We start from the raw sequence: 19,620 nt of genomic DNA, 5'->3' as shown, positions 1-19,620 counted from the left end.
GATGGTAGGCAAATAGGTAACTTGCGTCTGAGGTGATTCGCCGTTCACACGCTAGATGGCGCTGTTAACTCGATGTCGATCGTTGACAGATAACGAGAATATCAGCCCTCTGTCTATGCCGTCGGTCTGTCAAATCGAGAGAGACGAGAATATCCGACACTTATTAAAAATAGAGGGTAGAACTCAATTACGCAAAGTCACTGTAAGTATTGTTTTGTATAGTTTAGAACCTTAAGCACTGTTTTTATTAACCACTTTAATATATGTCACTGTATGTTTCACTGTGTTCACTATAAATAAAGTCACTGAGCCGAAACAAGTGTTTATTATTTTTTAAGAATTAAAAGTATGGACACAGATCTACACCGATAGACGTCACAACTGTCAGTTGTGACGTAGTCTCTGATTACGTTCCATAAGGCTTTAGGATTGTTGCCAGCTCGACGAATTTCAGATTTTTCGTATTCTGTTTTTAGTCTCCGGAGAAGGCGATTGCAAAAATTGCGATATCTTGTATACGTTATCTTTAAAATTAAATTATCAGGAGTCTTGGCTGTCTTTTTATGAAGTCTGTCTCTGTTTGCAATGCAGCGCAATAGCCCTGGCGTTATCCACGGCTTAATATTTCTTTTTCTTCTAGAGATGTTAACTATTTTTGTATGTTTTATTATTACCGATGTTAAGAATGAGATAAACTTATCAGTGGTCACATTGGCATCTTGTGATTGCAGAATATCAGAAAAATCTGAGGTTTCGAGCTCTTTTTTAATGGCTTCATAATCTACTTTATTCACAATGTTGTTTGGTTTTTGTTTTGAGTTAAGTTTTTCTATGGACAGCAAGATCGGTATATGGTCAGTGATGTAAGTTTCAACTAGTATGGATGTGGCTGGAAGTGTAGATTTTAGGAAAATGTGATCTAAGCAATTACCAAGCCTAGTTGGAGAGGTGTGAGTTGGTAACAGCCCATATGTTGCATTTAATATTAGATACTCATTGCTTCGTTCATCTTCATTGTCAGATTTTATATCTATGTTAATATCTCCTATTAGGGCAACACTACCATACCCCGTTAGGTTTTCATATACATTATTTAGACTATCCAAGAAATTTTCAAAATTTTGCCTATGCCTGTAGGATGGCGATCGGTAAATAGTAATAAGTGCCAGTTTGTTTTCTATACAACAGATAAGACAGTTAGCGTTGGTAAACACGGGCTCATTAATAGTACAATTCAGTTTTTCATCAGTGTATATGATTATGCCATCGTTTTGATTAGAAGTGTTTTTGGTATAGTGAGAAGTGTAGCCATCCAAGATAGGTATTTTGCTGACTTTACTCAGCCAGCATTCTGTAAGAACGATAATGTGAATGTTAGTTTTTATTGTAGATAACAGTATTGTTAAATCGTCGTAGTGTTTATTTATGCTTCTTATATTTAAGTGCAATATTTGTATAGATTTGTTATGTTGTGGTAGATAGATATTACATTGTTCCGGAGTACATTTAATTGATTTTGCTCGTGAGATCGATTCGAGGTCTTCGTTTAGCTTAATTATATCAGTCATTATTGAATAGCAAATACACAAAAGAAAGTTCCCATACAAGTCTGTGTACTTATACTCATGCTGATACCTTTATTCCGTAGTTTGAGTGATGTCAAGTGTATTAAATGTGTGAAATAGTGTGTAAGTTGTATGTGTGATATTTGTATAAACATATGGATTGATATTAAGAAACATGCATGCAAAAACAGAGGATTACCAGAAAAACATGTTATGTTTAGCAAGTATGTAGATAAACATGTCATTATGTTGCTCTTAAACCACAACTGTATCTGTTTGCTGTTCCTTTTACTAATACATTATGTTACCTCTAAAATCTTGAGTAGCAATGTACCGCAGATGTTAAAATTCGAATAGCAATTTCACGCATATAGCCACTGATTTCGATAATGCCCCCTATGTAATATTTAATTACTTATTTTTACCTATATTTTGAGTTACATTTCTTTTGCGCCGGGCCTGGGTTTTTTTCTCATACTTCATGAGCATTGTCCTTTGTTCTATAAGTATTTATATAGAAAAAAATAACTTTACATTGATGGATTTCAATCGATGGCACTGAAAAAGAGTAAACTCTGTATTTCGTCTGTAAAATGCTCAGACGGTGTTATAATTATATTCCTTGGATGGAAGACTGTTTTTCTATGGTCTGGAATAAAAAAAAATATAATAGGTGTCACGGATTTTATTTTAAAACTGGATTGATACCTTTGTAACAATAATTTCAAAAGAGTGGGTCTTTTTACTTGCTACGTTGCTCCTGACATGATTTTTAAATAGATGGTTCCATTATTTTATTTATTAATCATTTCTACAATTAAAATTAGAAACTATTCTAGTAACAAAATCTAAAACTAAAAGGCGTCTAAAGATGGTTCCAGATAGCTTACAATTCCCAGGTTGAAATGGTTTGTGTCAGTATTGTCATTCGTCAGTTGTTTGTCACTGTCAGTATAAAAATCAGGCACTGAAGGGTAGTGTGCGTGATGTTTATTCGAATAATTATGCAACGATTTTAAATTAATAATAAAACCTGAGAATCAACTAATCTATTTTTGTAATATTAATGCGTAAAACACTAGATCCATGTGTATTGGCTTTGTTTTAAGTGATACGTTATACGTTGTATTTTATAAAAATGACATCGTTGATGAGTTTACGTAGTAATTTAACACTTGGAATACGAAAATGGAAAAGCAGTATAACACAACTACCGAAAAAAAGTCCAGAAAATGGGTTATGCAGGAGTTTTTCAACACGCGAGTTATTAAAAGAGGCATATTGTCGTACGAAGTTAAAATTTAAATGTAAGTATAAAAGTATATTATGATTCGCGAATTTCGTGTAACTGCATGGTTTAGGCGCTAATAAAATATTATTTTTCAGCAAAAAAATTACCTCAAGATGTAAATCCAAGAGGCGTATTTGCCTGCAATGAGCTGGATCTTTCTGAAGTCAAAGTGTATGGTTTTGACTATGATTATACTCTGGCACATTATAAACCGAGTCTGGAGCATCTGCTCTATAATCTCGGCAGAGAAATACTATTAGAAAAGTATAAGGTTGGTGTTTGTGTATGTATATTTAAACATGTGTTGTTAATTCCCAGCGCAAAATGTTCAATACATTTGCTTTGAACAATACTGCAAACTCAAAGCTTATATTGTGGACTCTCTGTTATTGTTAACTTACTTATCTATTCTTGGTAAATATCATAAATTATAACTTGAAAAAGTGTTAATGATAAAATTTCGTTTACAGTATCCTCCAGAAATATTACAGTTGGAATACAAACCTAATTTTGCTGTAAGAGGTTTACATTATGATATAGAGAAAGGCCTCCTTTTGAAACTGGACTCCTTTTTACAAATACAATTTGGGGCTGTGTACCGAGGGCTCTCGCAGGTGTCTTCTGAGGAAGTGCTTAAGTTATACAGGAACAGAATCATACCCATCGCATATGTTGAGGGAGATACTAGAGCTCATAAAGTATGTACTAATTATATTCCATCTATATCTATACTAATATTATAAAGATGTAAAATTTGTATTTTTGTTTGTTTGTTTGTAGTCCAATTTAAAACATTATTTCACCATTAGAAAGCTACATTATCTATCTGCTATTTGGCTAATTGTTATCCCAGTATAAGCGGTAGTTCCCACTTCCCACAGGACAAGGGCGAAATTGTGGAAAAATGGCTAGTACTAATATGCTTGGTTCACTTTGAGAAACAGCCAGTAATATTTTCTATATCAAAAACAGACTTATATTACCCTTGTGTTCTTAGCGCTAAGGTTGAAACTACTGTTATCAATAGAACACAGATTTGTAGAGTAGATAGCAGTCAGTAATCACTGGCACTTGTAAGCAATCATTCATTTGTGCTCCCCTTTGCAATGTTGACACAAGGACCACATATGTAAAGATACTCATGTATTTACATACCAATGTATGTTTTATGTATTGAGGTTTGTCAAGCTATAAACACCCTTTCTGTGACAATTCATAATATGAAGACGATGAAGTAAAAAGTTTTATTGTTATCATTGCAATAAATGTTATTACATATTTTTTTATTCTATCTCATAAAATATTGAATTCTTTGAAATAGATGCAATTTTTCACTTATTATGAGAATCTTTAGATTTATATATCCTCGTGTTACAAAGCCTTTCACAGTTACCTGTAAAATATAACATTTGAATAGTTTACACTAACATAAATATCCTTTATTTCCAGCCGAATAGAGCTAAGATGGTGCATTTAGCAGATTTATTTTCAGTTCCTGAAATGGGTTTACTGTGTAACGTAGCCGAGTATTTTATCAAAAATCACATTGACTATCATCCTGAAATTTTGTTCTTAGATGTCAAGGTAAATTACATAAATACTATAAAATTTACATCTAACCGATTTTTAAAAATTAAAAAAATCAAAGGGTTTAATATTGAACCTATTTATTCTAGAACTCGGTGCAAAGCTGCCATCCTATAATGCACAAGATAGTTGCTCAAAATGTTAAGGAGTATATAAGGCCCAATGCAGACCTGAGGAAATACTTTCAAATGCTGCAGGATAATGATAAGAAGCTCTTCCTTGTCACAAATAGTCCCTATCATTTTGTGTGAGTAAAATACACCTTATGTTTCAGTTTACTTCTGTAACATTTCATAGACATAACAGATTGATCTTATGATAGTTAACACATGGCAGTTGATAGTTACATGTACATAGGATATATGATTACATCTATCTTCTAAGTCATATGACCTAGTAAACTACAATGTAGAACGTAAGACACATGTTGTCCTATTAATTTGCACAATGGGAGACTAATAGTGTGTATGTATATGTATATATATGCGTGTGTAGCTGTATACTTCGTCCGTAAATAAATCGTTATTGATTTGTTTACAAAAGATGTGCAAAAAAATAACAGACATCAATATTATTCTCAATATTCATTTATGTGGGGTTTGCAATGATTTTTTTATTATTTTTTATTCAGTAATGCAGGCATGGAGATGTTGGTAGGCCATGATTGGCGAGATTATTTCGACGTAGTGATCGTGAACGCGAATAAACCCAAGTTCTTCACGGAGGTGTCGCGGCCCATCCGAGTGTTTGACAAAAACGCCAATACACACATTTGGGAAAAAGTCACATCATTAGAAAAGGGAATCATTTATTATGAGGTCAGTTGGCAACATGGTTCATAGCGCTCTAAAGCTAGTGGACTTGGTCTATCGTAAACAGAGCGGATTTTCCGCTTGATTGCACGGGGGCTGAAAATCCGCTTAGGTATATGAAACGGTCTTAAATAAATAAGCGACGTTTCATATGGAAATGATATTCATTGATAAAGCTTATTAAAAAAATCGTACGCCATTTATCAGCCTAATTATGAAGGCTAATTAAAATCTTAGTCAACGACGCGAAAGCACTAATTCAAGGCCACGTAATAACATTACAGGGTACGGTGAAGCAGCTACAAGACCTGACGGGCTGGTACGGGCACCAGGTGCTGTACTTCGGCGACCATCCGTACAGCGACCTCGCTGATGTCACGCTCGAGCATGGCTGGCGTACTGGCGCTATCATTAACGAGTTGACGGTAAGATCAAGCATACTTTGACCTTTTTTTTTTGGTGGGAAATCTTCAGATGTATCAGGACCGCAATCAATCCAGCAGCCCCAGCAGGCATGCTTTGTCCTGTATTAAACAAGGTCCTCCCCCATAGGATAATTTTGAAATGAAAATGTTTCTATATAGCTGTAAGTCTTCCATATTGAATTGAATAAATAAAATAAATTTACCCCGATACTCAGGGCAGGTTGCTGCTATTGGCTCTATTCAGCCAGATGGTTCTGGTTTTTAAAGTCAAGATTTTTTTTTTGTATTTTCTAAAGTCCCAAAAGTCCAAATCTGGGCAAAAATCTTCCCCAAAATTTCCCATCGTTTTCTATGGAAATATTGATATGGAATAAAAATTTGTTTACTCCATGATTCTATCGTTTAAACATGATTTGACGTTAAAGCTTTGCAATGTCCTCTGTATGTCGTAGTATTATTAGTCTAAGATTAAAGTTAGTGCCAGAAAACTGAAAATGCTTACCTATTTCGGTTTCATACTTGGCAACTATTCAGCAAAGTTTTAAAAGAATTTCTACTAGCCAGCGAGCACGAGTATGTTTTGTGTTCCAAACGATTTGGTACTTCGATTTTCATTACTATAAATTTCTGATAACTTTAACGGTTGGCGCACTATTCGACACTATTCGACTTTGAAAAATCGACGATGTCGTCTTTGTAATAGAATCTAAAATCACTTAATACATTTTTCCATTGACAGCACGAAATCAACACCTTGAACACACAGTCGTTCAAGGAGAACGCGAACTGGCTGCAGATGCTGACGCAGCTCATTGAAGATCATCAGGACTACAAGGACCCTGAAGCTTTGGAGGTCGTCACCGAGTGGATGGCCGAAAGGGACTACCTCAGGTTGGTTAACATTTATGTAACTTGATATGGTTCTAGCTTTCAGGGACTTGGGTAAGTAATAAATGTTCCTGAAGTGATAAATGCTTTTGCCATTTGCAATACTGAAAAATTGCCGTTATAAAATCTTTGTTTATATGTATAACGGATATATTTGGAAAAGGGATTTGTGCATATTTACTTTTTAATAAATTTAACCATTTTTTTCAGAGGATAAATAATGTTTACTAGGACTAATTATAAGCTAATCCAAATTACTGTAAGTGCTAATTGGCTGTAAATAACGCTCTGTTGTGTTTTGTTTTCATGCTTCCATTGTAGGAGTTGTTGTATCAATTGCAGGAATGAAATAAAGGCAGTGTTTAACCCACAATTCGGTAGCGTGTTCCGTACATACCACAACCCGACTTACTTCTCGCGGCGTCTGTTCCGCTTCGCCGACATCTACACGTCCAACATCTCCAACCTGATGAACTACTCGCTCACGCACACCTTCTACCCGCGCCGCGGCGTCATGCCGCACGAGTATGGCTCTTATTTCGTCTGAGTTAAGTGTCATTGTTATCTAGCTAATGTAATCACTTCGAATAAGATTAATTTTATTTATGAATTAGTTTCGTAGCAATGTCACCTGTCACGTTTGCTGCGATCTAGGAATCTGTAAGAATAAGATACCTGAATAGTTAAGCAAGAATACTTTGAAATATGAACCGATTGTCATACGATATGAATTATAAATGTATTATCAGTGGTTTTAGATATTTTCATGATGTTTGTAAATATTTTTAGTTTATTGTTTTAGCAATTTAGTATAAATATACAATGTAAGACTAATATATCTACACTGTGGATATACTGCAAATCATCCAACGGTATTCTAGTCAGAAGTATTTAATATAAGTCTTACAATAAGTTCATTTTATTTATTTTCTTACTATATACATATCTTTACTGTCAATTGGTCAGCTAAAACATAGGAAAATGTAGTGGGTGAATTTCAATTAAATATAAGTGAAGTGCAGATTAAGGCCTCGTCGTCTCAGCGAACCCATGTATGTCGACCAGGGGCCCGATTCTCCTAAGTTAATAATGTCAAAATCGAATAGAAATCGAATCGCAATATGATCGTAATAGCAGTTTTAACCATATGGGGCATTCTGCTACTAATAAAAGACCAATCGTATTCGATTGACATTTTATTGGTGTGCGATTGGTCTGCTATTTGGGTGATTTTGTCTATACGGTAGTTTGCTGTACAATCATTTTGCAATCGTAAATCATTTGCAGACAAAATTATTCATTATTGAATGACAGAAAAGGATAAAAAAGTTTATTCCAAAGAAAAAATAGCGGAATGCGACATACGCTTCAATCGTAATCGAGTCGAGATTGGATCTCAGTCGAATCGAGTCGAACGTGAATCGTATGTTGCTTAAGTAAAGTTAGGAGAATCGGGCCCCAGTGACGACGCGGCTTTAGTCTGCAAGCAATTGCATACAACATTGAAGTATTTAAAGCTAACTTTTAGTATTCTTTAAAGAGGTATTACGGGTTCATTTTGATTTTATCGTGGTTTATTTAAAACTTTTGCTATTAATTTGACAATTGTCGGTACATCTATCATTATATACCTATATTATATATTCAACCAGACTTTATAATGCTGGTAAACTGTAATCGCAATAGGTCAAAGTTATACATTATTATCTCTACAAAGAATCTTATTTTTATTAAGCATTTTGAAAGGTGTTTTAACGAGTGATTGAAATGATTGCATTAAAAATCGGCGACTTAGCTTGTACCGGGATTTTAATATTTTATGTATATAAGATTGGTTTTTGTTAATATTGTTTGCAGTGATTTATAAGACATATTTTACAAAAATATTTTTGTTGCTGTTTTTATATAGGACTTTATTGTTGCTCGTATTGGTTGAGTAAGTGTAATATAAATATGCAGGTCTTGCTATAACTCATATAGTAGGTAAACGTAATTATACATACTACCCTTAGAATGTTTAATGCTCGAGTATTACGACTTACCAATATAACCGAAGACTAGTGGCTAGTGTGTTTCACCTGTGCCATGTTGAGACAATAACATAACTGGATGCACGTCTTGTCGTCTTTCATAGTTATGATCTGTAGTAAACCGTGTTTAGATAAAATTAATTACGTATCAACTATGAATATTTTGTCTAATCGTCAGTGTTTAAGAGAAATGTTGCAATAAAAAAATATTTACACTGAATTGGTTTTATTATTTTATCATACATTATCTCGTCTTAAAATGGGATGTTGCGAGATTTCACATTTAACAACATGTTTATCAAGGGGCAAGACCCGCGGATCGGGGCCTGATAACTCGCTTGTTCTAGCGTTATCTTTGTTCTAAAGTTTATAAATACATAACTCGTGTAATTATCGTTATCAAGACTATTGAGAGAGCTTAAATTTGCCTAGAGAAGCAGTGTGAGTGTCTTAAAATATTGTTCATAAATAATAATAATTACAAAGAAGCTTAGTATCTTAGTAGAAGGGGTATGCAGTGTCGATGAGGAGTACATTTTCTGACTTTAAGGTTTTGGTCTGTATGGAGAAGTTGATGTTGTTGTATCGCAGCCGGCAGGGCCTGTCGGGCCGTGCCATGAAGCACATGGTGTACAGAGCTACCTCCAGCTCGGGAGACGTGCCCACGAACATGGTTACCTCGGGCGCGTCCTTAGTCTCACTCAGGATTGAGTGCTGCTTCAAGATCATTCCTTTCTGTAAAACATAAGCATTTGGGTTTAATTAGCTGACCTATATTTATCCGATTGGTGATCTTCTGCCAACGTTCACGTATTTATTATCGGCTGTTGTGCAGTCAAAACTTAATATGACCCTTAGATAACTCTAGGCGATTGGGTTTGTATACCTACAATTGGCAACTGGCGAGCAATTACTCTCTCGGCCCACATTGACCCGTTTCAATTCTGAAGTAAATATTTTATCGATCTTTGAATTTCATTTACGTGCTACGAAACTTTCCTTCTTACTACAATCATTTTTAATTCTTGTCGATGTCTCCTTAACAAGATTAAACTTGAACGAGCTTAGTTGCACCTGATCCCATTTAAGCCCAAGATAGGTATTTAAATAAGAATATATTTTACATAATTATCACAGAACGCTAACTTACCCCGGACAGATCTAGTTTATCCAAGTAGCCCAAGTAATTGGCTTTGCGATCTTGTTCGCGCTTAGCGAAGAACAACCAGCTGTGGAGGCCTGTAAGTAAATATAGTCAATTAGCTATGGTTAGCAATTCATGTTCAACAGTGTACATTAGGAGTCAATATAGTTGGCATAGTTAAGCTAATTTTAACCAACACACCTCTGTCGTCATGAGTAGGTAGGTACTCTTTCCGGGAAAACGAAAAGATTTTCGCCAACAATCGAAAATGTGAGTTACAAGATTTTTTAAAAAGTTCTAAAGATGTTGACTGGTCCTTGAATTGCATCAAAGACCATACCTAATTTTAATCGACCAAGAGGATCACTCCTGAACAAAGTCGTCGCCTCAGCTAGGGGCTGCATACTCACCGCATTGGACATGCGTGCTAGTTAGCAACAAAGTTCTCATTCCTAGTTACAAGATACTGACCGAGCACGTCGTTGGACTTGAGCTCAGCCATGAAGATGTTCTCGAAGGCGCAGCTGCACTTGCACAGCCCCGTCCAGTGCCGCGCGTACTTCGTGAACCAGATCTTCTTCAGCAGCTCCACTTGCTCGTTGTACTCGTTCATTTGGGTAAGTCCTGGTAGAAAATATAGCTAAGATAGACGACCTTACAATTCTTAAGAAAGAGGAACAGGTATGTGTACAAGGTGGGTGCCTTACAATTCTAAGGATGCATCACACGGTGCATGTAGTTGGAGCAAGTTAACATGCGTAAGTGACAAGAGCACGCGGGTATTTTGCTTTGGTACATGCGCGAGTCGCTGGACGTTTGTAAAATGCATGTAACTGTACTTGCACCGTGTAGACCAAAGACTATAAAACCACTTGATTGCGCATACAGTGCCCCGACGCTCGCCAAACATTAGAGATTTAGCTCTTATAAGGCTACGATCCTAGTAAAAAGATTTAGTTGTGACCAAGTCTATGACCTGCGTACACGCTAAATTATTGTGGATTTTATTAAGTAAAAAAGTTTAAAGATGCCCACATGCGCGGTGAAATGGTGCGAGAAACAATCCAGGACATCTAGTTACAAAAATGATGGCATTAGTTTTCATCGGTAAATATTAATACTAAAAGGACAATGGGCGATTCCGGTCCAAATGTCCACCACGAACGAGACCTATATGGCTAGATAGCCCGTTAAATATAGAACATTTTTTGTTATGAAAGTTAAAAAAAATAAAATGCCAGAAAAAAGTTATAGCAAAATAAAATAAAACATTTTATAGATTTTTTTAATTTCATTTTTTCAATTACTTTTCGTGATGTTCGATTTTCGTACTTTCTGTAACTTCTGACAAAATAGAATTGTTCATTATCAGAGAGAAGACACCACCAGTTACATAGAACTTTCTTAGATCCAGGCACCGCTGAGTATATTCAAGCCTCAATTGGTTAGTGATTCGTACATCCATCGGGCAAAAAAATATGAGCTGTTTATATGCAAATGTGTCTTGCTCATCTTAGTTTTAGATAAAGTGCGGAAATGGAAGTGGAATAAAATAAAAAATAATAATGATAACATACAAAAACTACCGAAAATTAAGAATACATTTTTGGCTATAACTTTTTTTTGGCATTGTTTTTTTTTTCACTTTCTTAGTAAAAGTTACTCTAAATTAAGTGGACTATTTGATTATATAGGTCTCGTTCGTGGTGGACATTTGGACCAAACTTCATACATTCTTGCCCAATCTCCTTTGGTTTTGATTTAATTATATTACGAAAATACCACAGGGGTCTATTTAAATTGGTGGTTGGTGAACCGCGCTTACGCTCGTTGATGTCTTTTGGGAAAGTCCCTTTCTTTCATTAAGAAATTCTAATACGTCCATCTCTTTCTTGCCCTTTGTATTCCTATCGAAGAAATTTGGGCTGTTACCTTAAAGGATGAAGTGGATATCGATAACAGTACATTTACATTAATAAAAAAATATGTTTTATTTTGGCCAATGAGTTAATTAACTGTTCATAGCGACGTTACAGACGGCTGTTCCTGGTGCCTCCACAAGTTACTTTTAATGTAATCGAAAAAATATATTTTCATTTTAGATTTCCGAAGATTCCAGAAATAAAAGGGAAGTGGATAGATACTATCAATAGGGAAAATTGGTTTCCAACAAAGTACAGCGTTGTTTGCTCAAAGCACTTCACCCCCGACTGTTTAAAATATTTAAAACAATTCCGACGTTTATTTCGTTCAGCGATTCCAAAAATGAATACAAAATTAATACATTTTATGAATCAATAATTTTCTTGTACATAGTTCTTTTTTGTAATAGACAGATTTTTATTAAATATTCTTATAAGATTTTTATTGAGTATTTATTGTTACGAAGAAATACATTTTATCGATATTTTTAAATTGAAAGAGAGCCATCCCTTGCTGGGTGTACTCGTGCAACTCGACCTTGAACTGACCAATAGTAGCCGCGGATTATGCCGCGTCCCCCGGCCCGCAGTGGTGAGTCGTGTTCTTAGAAGAAATTGGCGAGTGCGCTCTCTAGTGGTTATTTACTTTATGATTTTAAACAATCTGCCTATGAGATATAACATAGAACAAGTACTTAAGCAATTATTGTGTTATTGAATAAGTACCAAAGCTCTTTAACCTGCGTTCTAAGTAGCTATTAAATATCGCTTAAAGAACAAAACGTAGGAAATATGGAATATTTTTTGCAGAAACAATCATAATAACTTTAGGCAAGGGCGGATCCAGCTTCGGCACCAGGAGGGGGTCACACAGTCGTGGTCAAGTCGCAAAAAATATTATATTGTAGCGTATAGATCTGTTAATATTAAAAGTAGTAGTATAAATACAATAAGCGCGATCGTAGCGAGCTCGAAATTTTTACGAATGTGAAAAAAAGTGTTTTCATGTAGAAAATGGCCCGAGCAGAGTGAGCGCAATTTCTCGTATTTATACTGTGTTAAACAAAAAAGCGCGAGCGAAGCGAGCGCGAAAATTTTTGTTCAGGTCGAGGACTAAGGTTAAAAAAGTGTTTTTATGTAGGAAATGGTCCGAGCTGAGCGAACGCGATTTCTTGGACAGAATCACAGACGTGAAATTGAAAAAATCATAGACGTGAAATTGAAAAAAGCGCGAGCGAAGCGAGCGCGAAAATTTTTTTTTCAGTTCGAGGACTAAAAGTAGATGAAAACGCTTTCTTGCTGTATAACAAATAGACACCACAAATACAAGAAAGTGCGATCATAGCAAGCGCGAGAATTTTTTCAGGTTGAAGACGTTTGAAAAGTATTGTGTACGTAGAAAAGGGCGCGTACGTTTTTTTTATTGCAGCAACAGTAAAACATTTTCTGTGAAAACTTCAATTGAAGGGCACAGGGGAAAATCATGGTTCATGAGATCAGGGCCGTCTCTAGCTCATGTAGCGCCTCGGTGCAATCATCACCCAAGCGCCACCTATGTATCTATTGAAAGATTTTGAGTAGTACATACAATATGTACTACTCAAAATCAAAAGGAATATAAATAAGAACGTTCGAACGAAAGTCACTTTTTTGGTAGGTAAAGGACTTATAAAAATGTTTCCGTATCATTGTAGGCTCAAACTGTTGGCCAGATTTAAGTTATGAAAGTCGAGACAGGACTACGTCATTGTAAAAATTAGCGCGAGCGAAGCGAGCGCGCAAATTTTTTAATTTTGGGACACAAAAAGTTCATAAGTTTTAAAAAGCGCTGTAAAGTAACAAGCAGTCGGAAGCGCAAACTGTTTTGTTTTTGAGGACTCCATTAATATTTTTTTTTGTTATATTTGACTTATGAATTTATCAAGGCAAGGTATATATGATATTGCGCGAGCGAAGCGAGCCCGAAATTTTTTGAGCCTACGACACAAAAGCACCTGATTAAATACATTGTAAAACAACAAGTAGCTGCGAGCGCAGCGAGCGCGAACTTTTTTAAATTATTTGTTTGAAGACTCACAAATCAGACTGGGAATTACGTACAAATAAAAAGGAACCGGGATTAGAGCGAGTGCCATTTGTGTTCGTTGATTCGGTGCGTCATTAAAAATAATAAATAATTAGAAATACAGTACAGACATAGTCATTTACTAGAATTTTTTCACTTAGTTGGAGGATGTTAAAAGTTAAAAATAATCGAAATGATCGATCCAACAAAGCGAAGGCGACTTTTTTGTCAGTATCATGATACAATGTGGAACTTCCTTATCGAACGGGTGTAATTTCGTCGAAATTTCCTGGTGGTGGGGCGTCCCACGGCGCCCCTGAGACCGAGGCGCCCGGGTTATTCGCACACCCTGCACCATAGGTTAAGACGGCCCTGCATGAGATACAGCATGTAATGTAGACAACCCGGACAGCGGATTCTTAGTAACAGGGTCCCGTTTCCTCCTTTTGGGTACGGATAAAGAATAAATAAAGAATAGAGAGCGAGCGTTGCGAGCACGAATTCTTCAGCAAAACTACTCTACCTGTAACTATGTAGGTATCTACCTATTCACTCGGAATAAAAATTATCTTATACTTATAACAAAAACTGAAAACATCGTGTTTAACCATTTCAATTATTGGTCCTCTTAGGTCCTGAACCTGGCCCAGGGGGGGGTCATGACCTTGTGACCTACCCCCTGGATCCGCCGTTGACTTTAGGAACCTATAGTCATATGTATATCTATACAAAATTGTTAAGAATATCATATAGGCGATCAGGATCAATAATATCTCTCATTCGATCGAGTGTTAGTCGGTTATGTACCTATTCCTAGTGTGAACGACTTCTACAAAATAGAATAAAACAGGTTTCCTTACCTTTGCTAACCAAAAAGTTCATCAGACTCCTAATTGGCCCGGTCGCAAGGATCGTGTTGATAAAAGTGACTTGTTCCGTTTCCTCCTGCAACATGACATCATCTACATTAGTTTACCTTGTCTGATGCAGGTGTGTAGCTGTTTATGTACGTCGGAATTATTCAATTGAGACGTACTTACTTAGATATAAAAGTATACTCACATTGGGCGTGACGAACTCTGGTCTTATCACGTTTTTGTGGTAATTGTCGAAGAGTGCAACAAAAGGTCTGATTGTTGGTCCACTCCACACGTTCTCAGGCACGCTCAGGAGGCTACAATGTTATCAATACTTTAGTTCATGTTTAATTGAATCTTTGTTATGTACCTACATATGTAGACTTAGGTGGTACCTTTTTCAAAATATAACGTTTTCAATATTTTAATTGCTTGGATCTCAGAATTTTACCTACTGTTCGGTCAAACACTTCGATCAAATGAAAATAACTTACTTTTGTGGCGCTTGGTCGTCCTTCGATAGAGGGCTGGTCTTGCCTTGCAGATTAACTTGGATGTACGGCAAAGCATTGTTGATATCCGCGTTAAACATTTCCTCACTCACACGCAGAATGTCTTCATCTGTGGTGGAGTCCTGCACCTGACGCAGCAGGTCCTCGTAGCTCTTCTTCTTGGCATAGTCCACGACGCCACCCACCACTGTGCCTATTTGCTGAAGGGTGTTCGTCGCTGTGTTCCCTTGCTGGCCGGTCACAGAGTTGCTGATCAAGTTGGGCAAAATGTTGTTGAAGATTTGGCCCGCGGCATGTGCCAAGTCGTCGGCGCGACATATCGCCACACAAACTAATAATACTAGTGCAATTTTCATTTTGGATAGGATATAATACGTTGTTCGTAGCGCGATCACGACGCACTAGTGATCTCCGAGCCCGCGCGAGCAGGCGATACTGCGCGACCTTTGGGTGATGTCATGCTCACGTACTGTAGATACAGATAGGTATGTTGTTGTGATTCTAAGTGCGGACAAGAAGTTTTTGCGACGTCGACGACGGTGATTGCCCTGAATGTGTAATATGAGATGCAGACTAATTCTGTCTTGGTAAACAGAATTGACCTCCACGGGTTTCCGTTATTGACACCTCAGGTCACGCAACCTGTATATTTGTGTACGCTACTCGCGTTGTTTTTATGTATGGATTTCCTAGGCGTGCTTTGCTATTATGAATACTTGTGCTAGGATACATTTTTAACGGTTGCAGTTGAAATTAGTCCTCTCAGCTGTTTAAATCAGCCATATGATGAATGTATTTTTCTCTATTACGCCCAATATGATTAATGAGCACAATGATTTCATCCTAGGTACCGGTACCTATTCATCAAGGTGACCAACAGTGACTAACAAAATGAGTAGCACTGCCTTAACAAGGGTATGTATGATGTGATGCAGTCACCACCTCTACAAACCACACTACATGGATGTATTGGATAGGTAATCCAACATTCGAAACTTTTCAATAGAAAAGTTCAACTCATTTTATTAAGTTATATGGAAAGCATTAGTTAAAATGCGTAATCTAAAAGCCCATCTTCAAATTATCTAAGAACGAGGTATCTATAGTTAATAAGCGTCCGTTTTCAAAGAAAAACCGAGGATATGGAAATAGGATGTAACAGTAGTATTTATATCCTAAGAATAAAAGAAAGTCATCAGAAAAGAGACATTATCAGAAGCGCATCGTTGCGGGCGAGCGCGCGTGCGCAATGCAAGAGTAGCGTGCTGCGCCCGCGCACTGCGGGAAAATCGTATCTTACTCTATGTTTAATGCATTAGGCTCTCGTCCGAGCTACGTTTCGATACTTGTACGGTGCTGTTAAACAACTGTACATACTACATAGCAACCGTTTAGAATGCTTCCAGTTCTGAGGATATGCGTTGATGATGCTCTAATGAACTTTTGTAAGACAAAGGTCGATTTTTAATACCTTGATACTTCTTGTATTTTGGGGCATAGGTAGGTATGGAAAAGTAGTTAAACTTATGATAGTCATTGATAATTTCCACTTTCAAAGTCTCAATAAGTTGAGGTTGTAGTGCGTAACAGCATGTTTATATTTATAGAGTCTATATCACCTTTTGTGACAATTGTTTGCCATTGTTTCCAGCCAATTTGCTAGAAAGTGTGTAAAATTAAAGTTACTGCATAACATAACTCCTTGATATAAGTATGATCTGATCAGTTTAGAATTATCTAATTTTGTTTGAAAATAAAAATTTCTTGTGCTTTACACCATTTTCTTTTTTAACAATTTTAAATTTTTTTGCAAGCCGCTTAACTATCGGTTTTTACACGACAAAAGGTAACATATATATAGTTTTGTTGTCCCAAATAGACGTTCCTATTTCATTGCAGTACAGAAGTGGTAGTTAGTTAATTGAAACAATAACATGACTGCTCACCTTGTTTGCATGTCCGGCTGTTGCGGTTTTTCTTATCGCCCCCACAGTTCCAACAATAATATTTACTAAAATATTTGCTCCTGGAATAGATTAACAATCGCATGGGTTCCCTCATTAATTTGTTTTGCAATGCTTAAAGTTAGATTAAGTGGAAAAAATCTTCGTATTATGTAGGTATTTATTGACTTGTAAACAAGCAATTATAGGATAAAGGGTAGGCATGAAACATTACGAAAATCTGACATCAATCATCTTCCATTGCTATGTTTTTGGTGGTAGGTACTTAGTTATTTTTTTGATTTTACAAACTGATTGTAATCAACAGTTTAACAGAAAAGGGTAGTACCTAAATTAAATTATTGGACGAAGAGGCGTTTCTGGACCTGCTTTAAGAGAGAGCTTTAAGAGAGTTTACTTAAAAAGATACTGGTCATAGGTACCTAGTCGTTTTCTTACGCACCATCATGTCTGCACAAGGAAACAGCGATCATGCATACTGACGAATTATTTTTTTTACTTGCGAGGTTACTGCCCAAGTTTACGCCAAGGTTGATCTGACTTCTTATACCTTTGATAGCGAATAATATATTATAACATAGGTATGTTCTTATATGAATTACCTAAAATCCTAATTGATGGCCACTACAGCATTGACTTGAAATAATTTCAACATGAAAGTATTCAAAATACATAATTAACTATAAATATTATAAATTCGTAGTACCTAATCTTTCCAAAATGATTGTTTATGAAAACATAAACATTCGTATACCGAGAACATGTTATCGATGAGGTCACGGTACACAGAGGTCGCTGACGTAGTGACGTGACCAGTTCGCTTGAAGTATATCAAGTTGGCCGTTTCGATCCTGCCATTGCCAATTGTCGATATCGACCAATCCGCGGAGCTGTTTAGCATCACTATTCACACTTCAGTGTTCATCAGCCCCGGAGCCGTCAGTACGCGAAGGCAACGAGTTTTGAACGCTAGTCAAATTGTGAGCAATATGAAGGCTGCCGCGCTGATTTTGTTGTCCGTCTTCTGTGCGATTGAATGTAAGTAAACCAATATTATATCAATAAGTTAGTAAACAAATTAATGTAAAAGACAGTCAGGGTTAAAGATATGTGTTTTACAATTGTTCTTAAAGCAAATTATTTTAATAAGCGTTGTTACGATCAGTTCAACTTATCGTTGTTTACCTACTAGTCTTACATTCCATTCGATGATTAGAACGTATTGATTTCAAAGTATCTCTACCTACGGAACCTACATTGTAATATTTTCTTTGTTTTCTTTAAAATAGGTAATTTTAAATTTCAGGTCGGAAGATCGTGCCGATAAACAAACATGCGAACATTGACTTTATCAACATGGAGAGTGGGGGGATGAGGCCGGCGGCGCCCGCTGTGCAGCCTCCCAAGCAACCGGTGCCTCAAGCTGTGCCTAGCCAGCCAGCACCGGCGCCCGTCGCACCCGCCCCTGCGAAACCCCAGACACCTGTGCCTGCTGCTAAGCCTGTCCCCGTACCCGTGCCTACGCCACCGAAGCCTGCACAACCCACTCCCGCTCAAATCAAGCCCGTCCCTGTCAACCCTCCACCTGCATCTAACCCGATAACCACCCCTGGACCCGGTAGCGTTAAATCACTCATCAACTTCTACGACAGCAGAGGCAATGCCAGTCCCATCCGGCCTTACAGCTATAGCCAAGCCGTCAAACAAGGTTAAAACAATATTTTTAAGTAATATTTTGTGCCATTCAGATGAATTTCATGCATATTGTTTTTAGAATTAAGAATGTGTTCTGTATGAATCATCTTATACAATTCAAATGGAATTGATTAAAACCAATGTAAACCTTTTTGTATTCATTTATCTACACCATTTTTTTACCTCTTTGTAAAGACTTATGACAATTATGCCGGGAGCATTGTTCTTAAGTAAAGGGCTACTAATATCTGAACAACAATTTTTAGGGATAAATTCAATGTAAATAAATAGAATGATAGAAAGGAAGGTACCTATTTCCTTATCTGCTGAAAAAAGTGATATTGTGAAATGAACATCATGTCTGACTGAACAACAATGACATTTGAGGTAAATTATATAACAGGTCGTGATTCACTTTCCTAGTTCACTGCATGACGAAAAGTCAACGAGAATAAATAGGTGGTGATTAAGAACTAGTTGTAGCTATAGGTGATTCTTATTAACAAAGTATATTTAAGTGTATAAAATATACATTTTCTCATTATTTATTAAGATACGCGCAAGCCATACATAAAACGACAATTGCAGACAGCAAAGAGATATCGGCTTAAACCCCACCTGCTGAATAAAAAGTGGAAAGAGAATATGTAATCTTGTAGTTAACCACAATTAGAAACGGAGTCAACGGCCGTCACATCAGCCGGATATATCTAGATGCGACATAAAAGGCGCATTAACAAGATATAAACAATCGCAGCAAAGCCTATTCCCGCCAGTGAAAGTGTTCGGCGGCGCGCGCGCAGAGCGGGGCCTGAGCGCCTGCGAGCATTGTCGCTCATTCATCGCCGCCGCAGCTCTCGTAA

General features: G+C 36.7%; 3 protein-coding genes across 4 annotated transcripts; 2 read left to right on the top strand and 1 right to left on the bottom strand.

The window, feature by feature from the left end:
* The first annotated feature begins 2,491 nt into the window (after window positions 1–2,491).
* On the top strand, window positions 2,492–8,818 carry LOC124645748 (5'-nucleotidase domain-containing protein 3). 2 transcript variants are annotated; one of them, XR_006986269.1, is made up of 10 exons: window positions 2,492–2,872; window positions 2,952–3,127; window positions 3,327–3,554; window positions 4,306–4,440; window positions 4,533–4,690; window positions 5,075–5,261; window positions 5,540–5,680; window positions 6,420–6,571; window positions 6,911–7,628; window positions 8,026–8,818. XR_006986269.1 is itself a non-coding variant. In XM_047185625.1 (9 exons), exons 1-9 carry the CDS (start codon window positions 2,704–2,706, stop codon window positions 7,113–7,115), a joined length of 1,551 nt encoding a protein of 516 aa, XP_047041581.1. In that variant the 5' UTR covers window positions 2,492–2,703; the 3' UTR covers window positions 7,116–7,743. The 2 variants fall into 2 exon arrangements, 1 of the variants encoding a protein (XP_047041581.1); XM_047185625.1 differs by lacking the exon at window positions 8,026–8,818 and having other exon boundaries at window positions 6,911–7,743.
* Window positions 8,808–15,514, bottom strand: LOC124645760 (endoribonuclease CG2145-like). Its single transcript, XM_047185638.1, has 6 exons — window positions 15,081–15,514; window positions 14,792–14,903; window positions 14,590–14,674; window positions 10,214–10,366; window positions 9,749–9,837; window positions 8,808–9,333 (listed from the first exon to the last, which is right to left on the bottom strand). Exons 1-6 carry the CDS (start codon window positions 15,452–15,454, stop codon window positions 9,097–9,099), a joined length of 1,050 nt encoding a protein of 349 aa, XP_047041594.1. The 5' UTR covers window positions 15,455–15,514; the 3' UTR covers window positions 8,808–9,096.
* Window positions 15,515–17,897: 2,383 nt separating this feature from the next.
* Window positions 17,898–18,908, top strand: LOC124645769 (alpha carbonic anhydrase 8-like). The gene is made up of 2 exons (XM_047185650.1): window positions 17,898–18,100; window positions 18,369–18,908. Exons 1-2 carry the CDS (start codon window positions 18,052–18,054, stop codon window positions 18,773–18,775), a joined length of 456 nt encoding a protein of 151 aa, XP_047041606.1. The 5' UTR covers window positions 17,898–18,051; the 3' UTR covers window positions 18,776–18,908.
* Window positions 18,909–19,620: the final 712 nt, after the last annotated feature.

This window comes from Helicoverpa zea, chromosome 1, assembly GCF_022581195.2.
Source record: "Helicoverpa zea isolate HzStark_Cry1AcR chromosome 1, ilHelZeax1.1, whole genome shotgun sequence".
Lineage (NCBI taxonomy): Eukaryota > Metazoa > Arthropoda > Insecta > Lepidoptera > Noctuidae > Helicoverpa > Helicoverpa zea.
Note: the sequence above shows the minus strand (reverse complement) of the source record. Positions and strands in the feature narration are given on the sequence as shown.

Bases quoted from the DNA above. Each gene is read 5' to 3' on its own strand.
- LOC124645748 (XM_047185625.1), top strand. From the start codon at position 2,704: ATGACATCGTTGATGAGTTTACGTAGTAATTTAACACTTGGAATACGA. The intron at 5,262-5,539 runs GTCAGTTGGCAA...ATAACATTACAG, and splicing joins AGGGAATCATTTATTATGAG to GGTACGGTGAAGCAGCTACA. The intron at 5,681-6,419 runs GTAAGATCAAGC...TTCCATTGACAG, and splicing joins CTATCATTAACGAGTTGACG to CACGAAATCAACACCTTGAA.
- LOC124645760 (XM_047185638.1), bottom strand. From the start codon at position 15,454: ATGAAAATTGCACTAGTATTATTAGTTTGTGTGGCGATATGTCGCGCC. The intron at 14,675-14,791 runs GTGAGTATACTT...GTCATGTTGCAG, and splicing joins CAGAGTTCGTCACGCCCAAT to GAGGAAACGGAACAAGTCAC. The intron at 10,367-14,589 runs GTAAGGAAACCT...ATTTTCTACCAG, and splicing joins GAACTTTTTGGTTAGCAAAG to GACTTACCCAAATGAACGAG.
- LOC124645769 (XM_047185650.1), top strand. From the start codon at position 18,052: ATGAAGGCTGCCGCGCTGATTTTGTTGTCCGTCTTCTGTGCGATTGAA. The intron at 18,101-18,368 runs GTAAGTAAACCA...TTTAAATTTCAG, and splicing joins CGTCTTCTGTGCGATTGAAT to GTCGGAAGATCGTGCCGATA.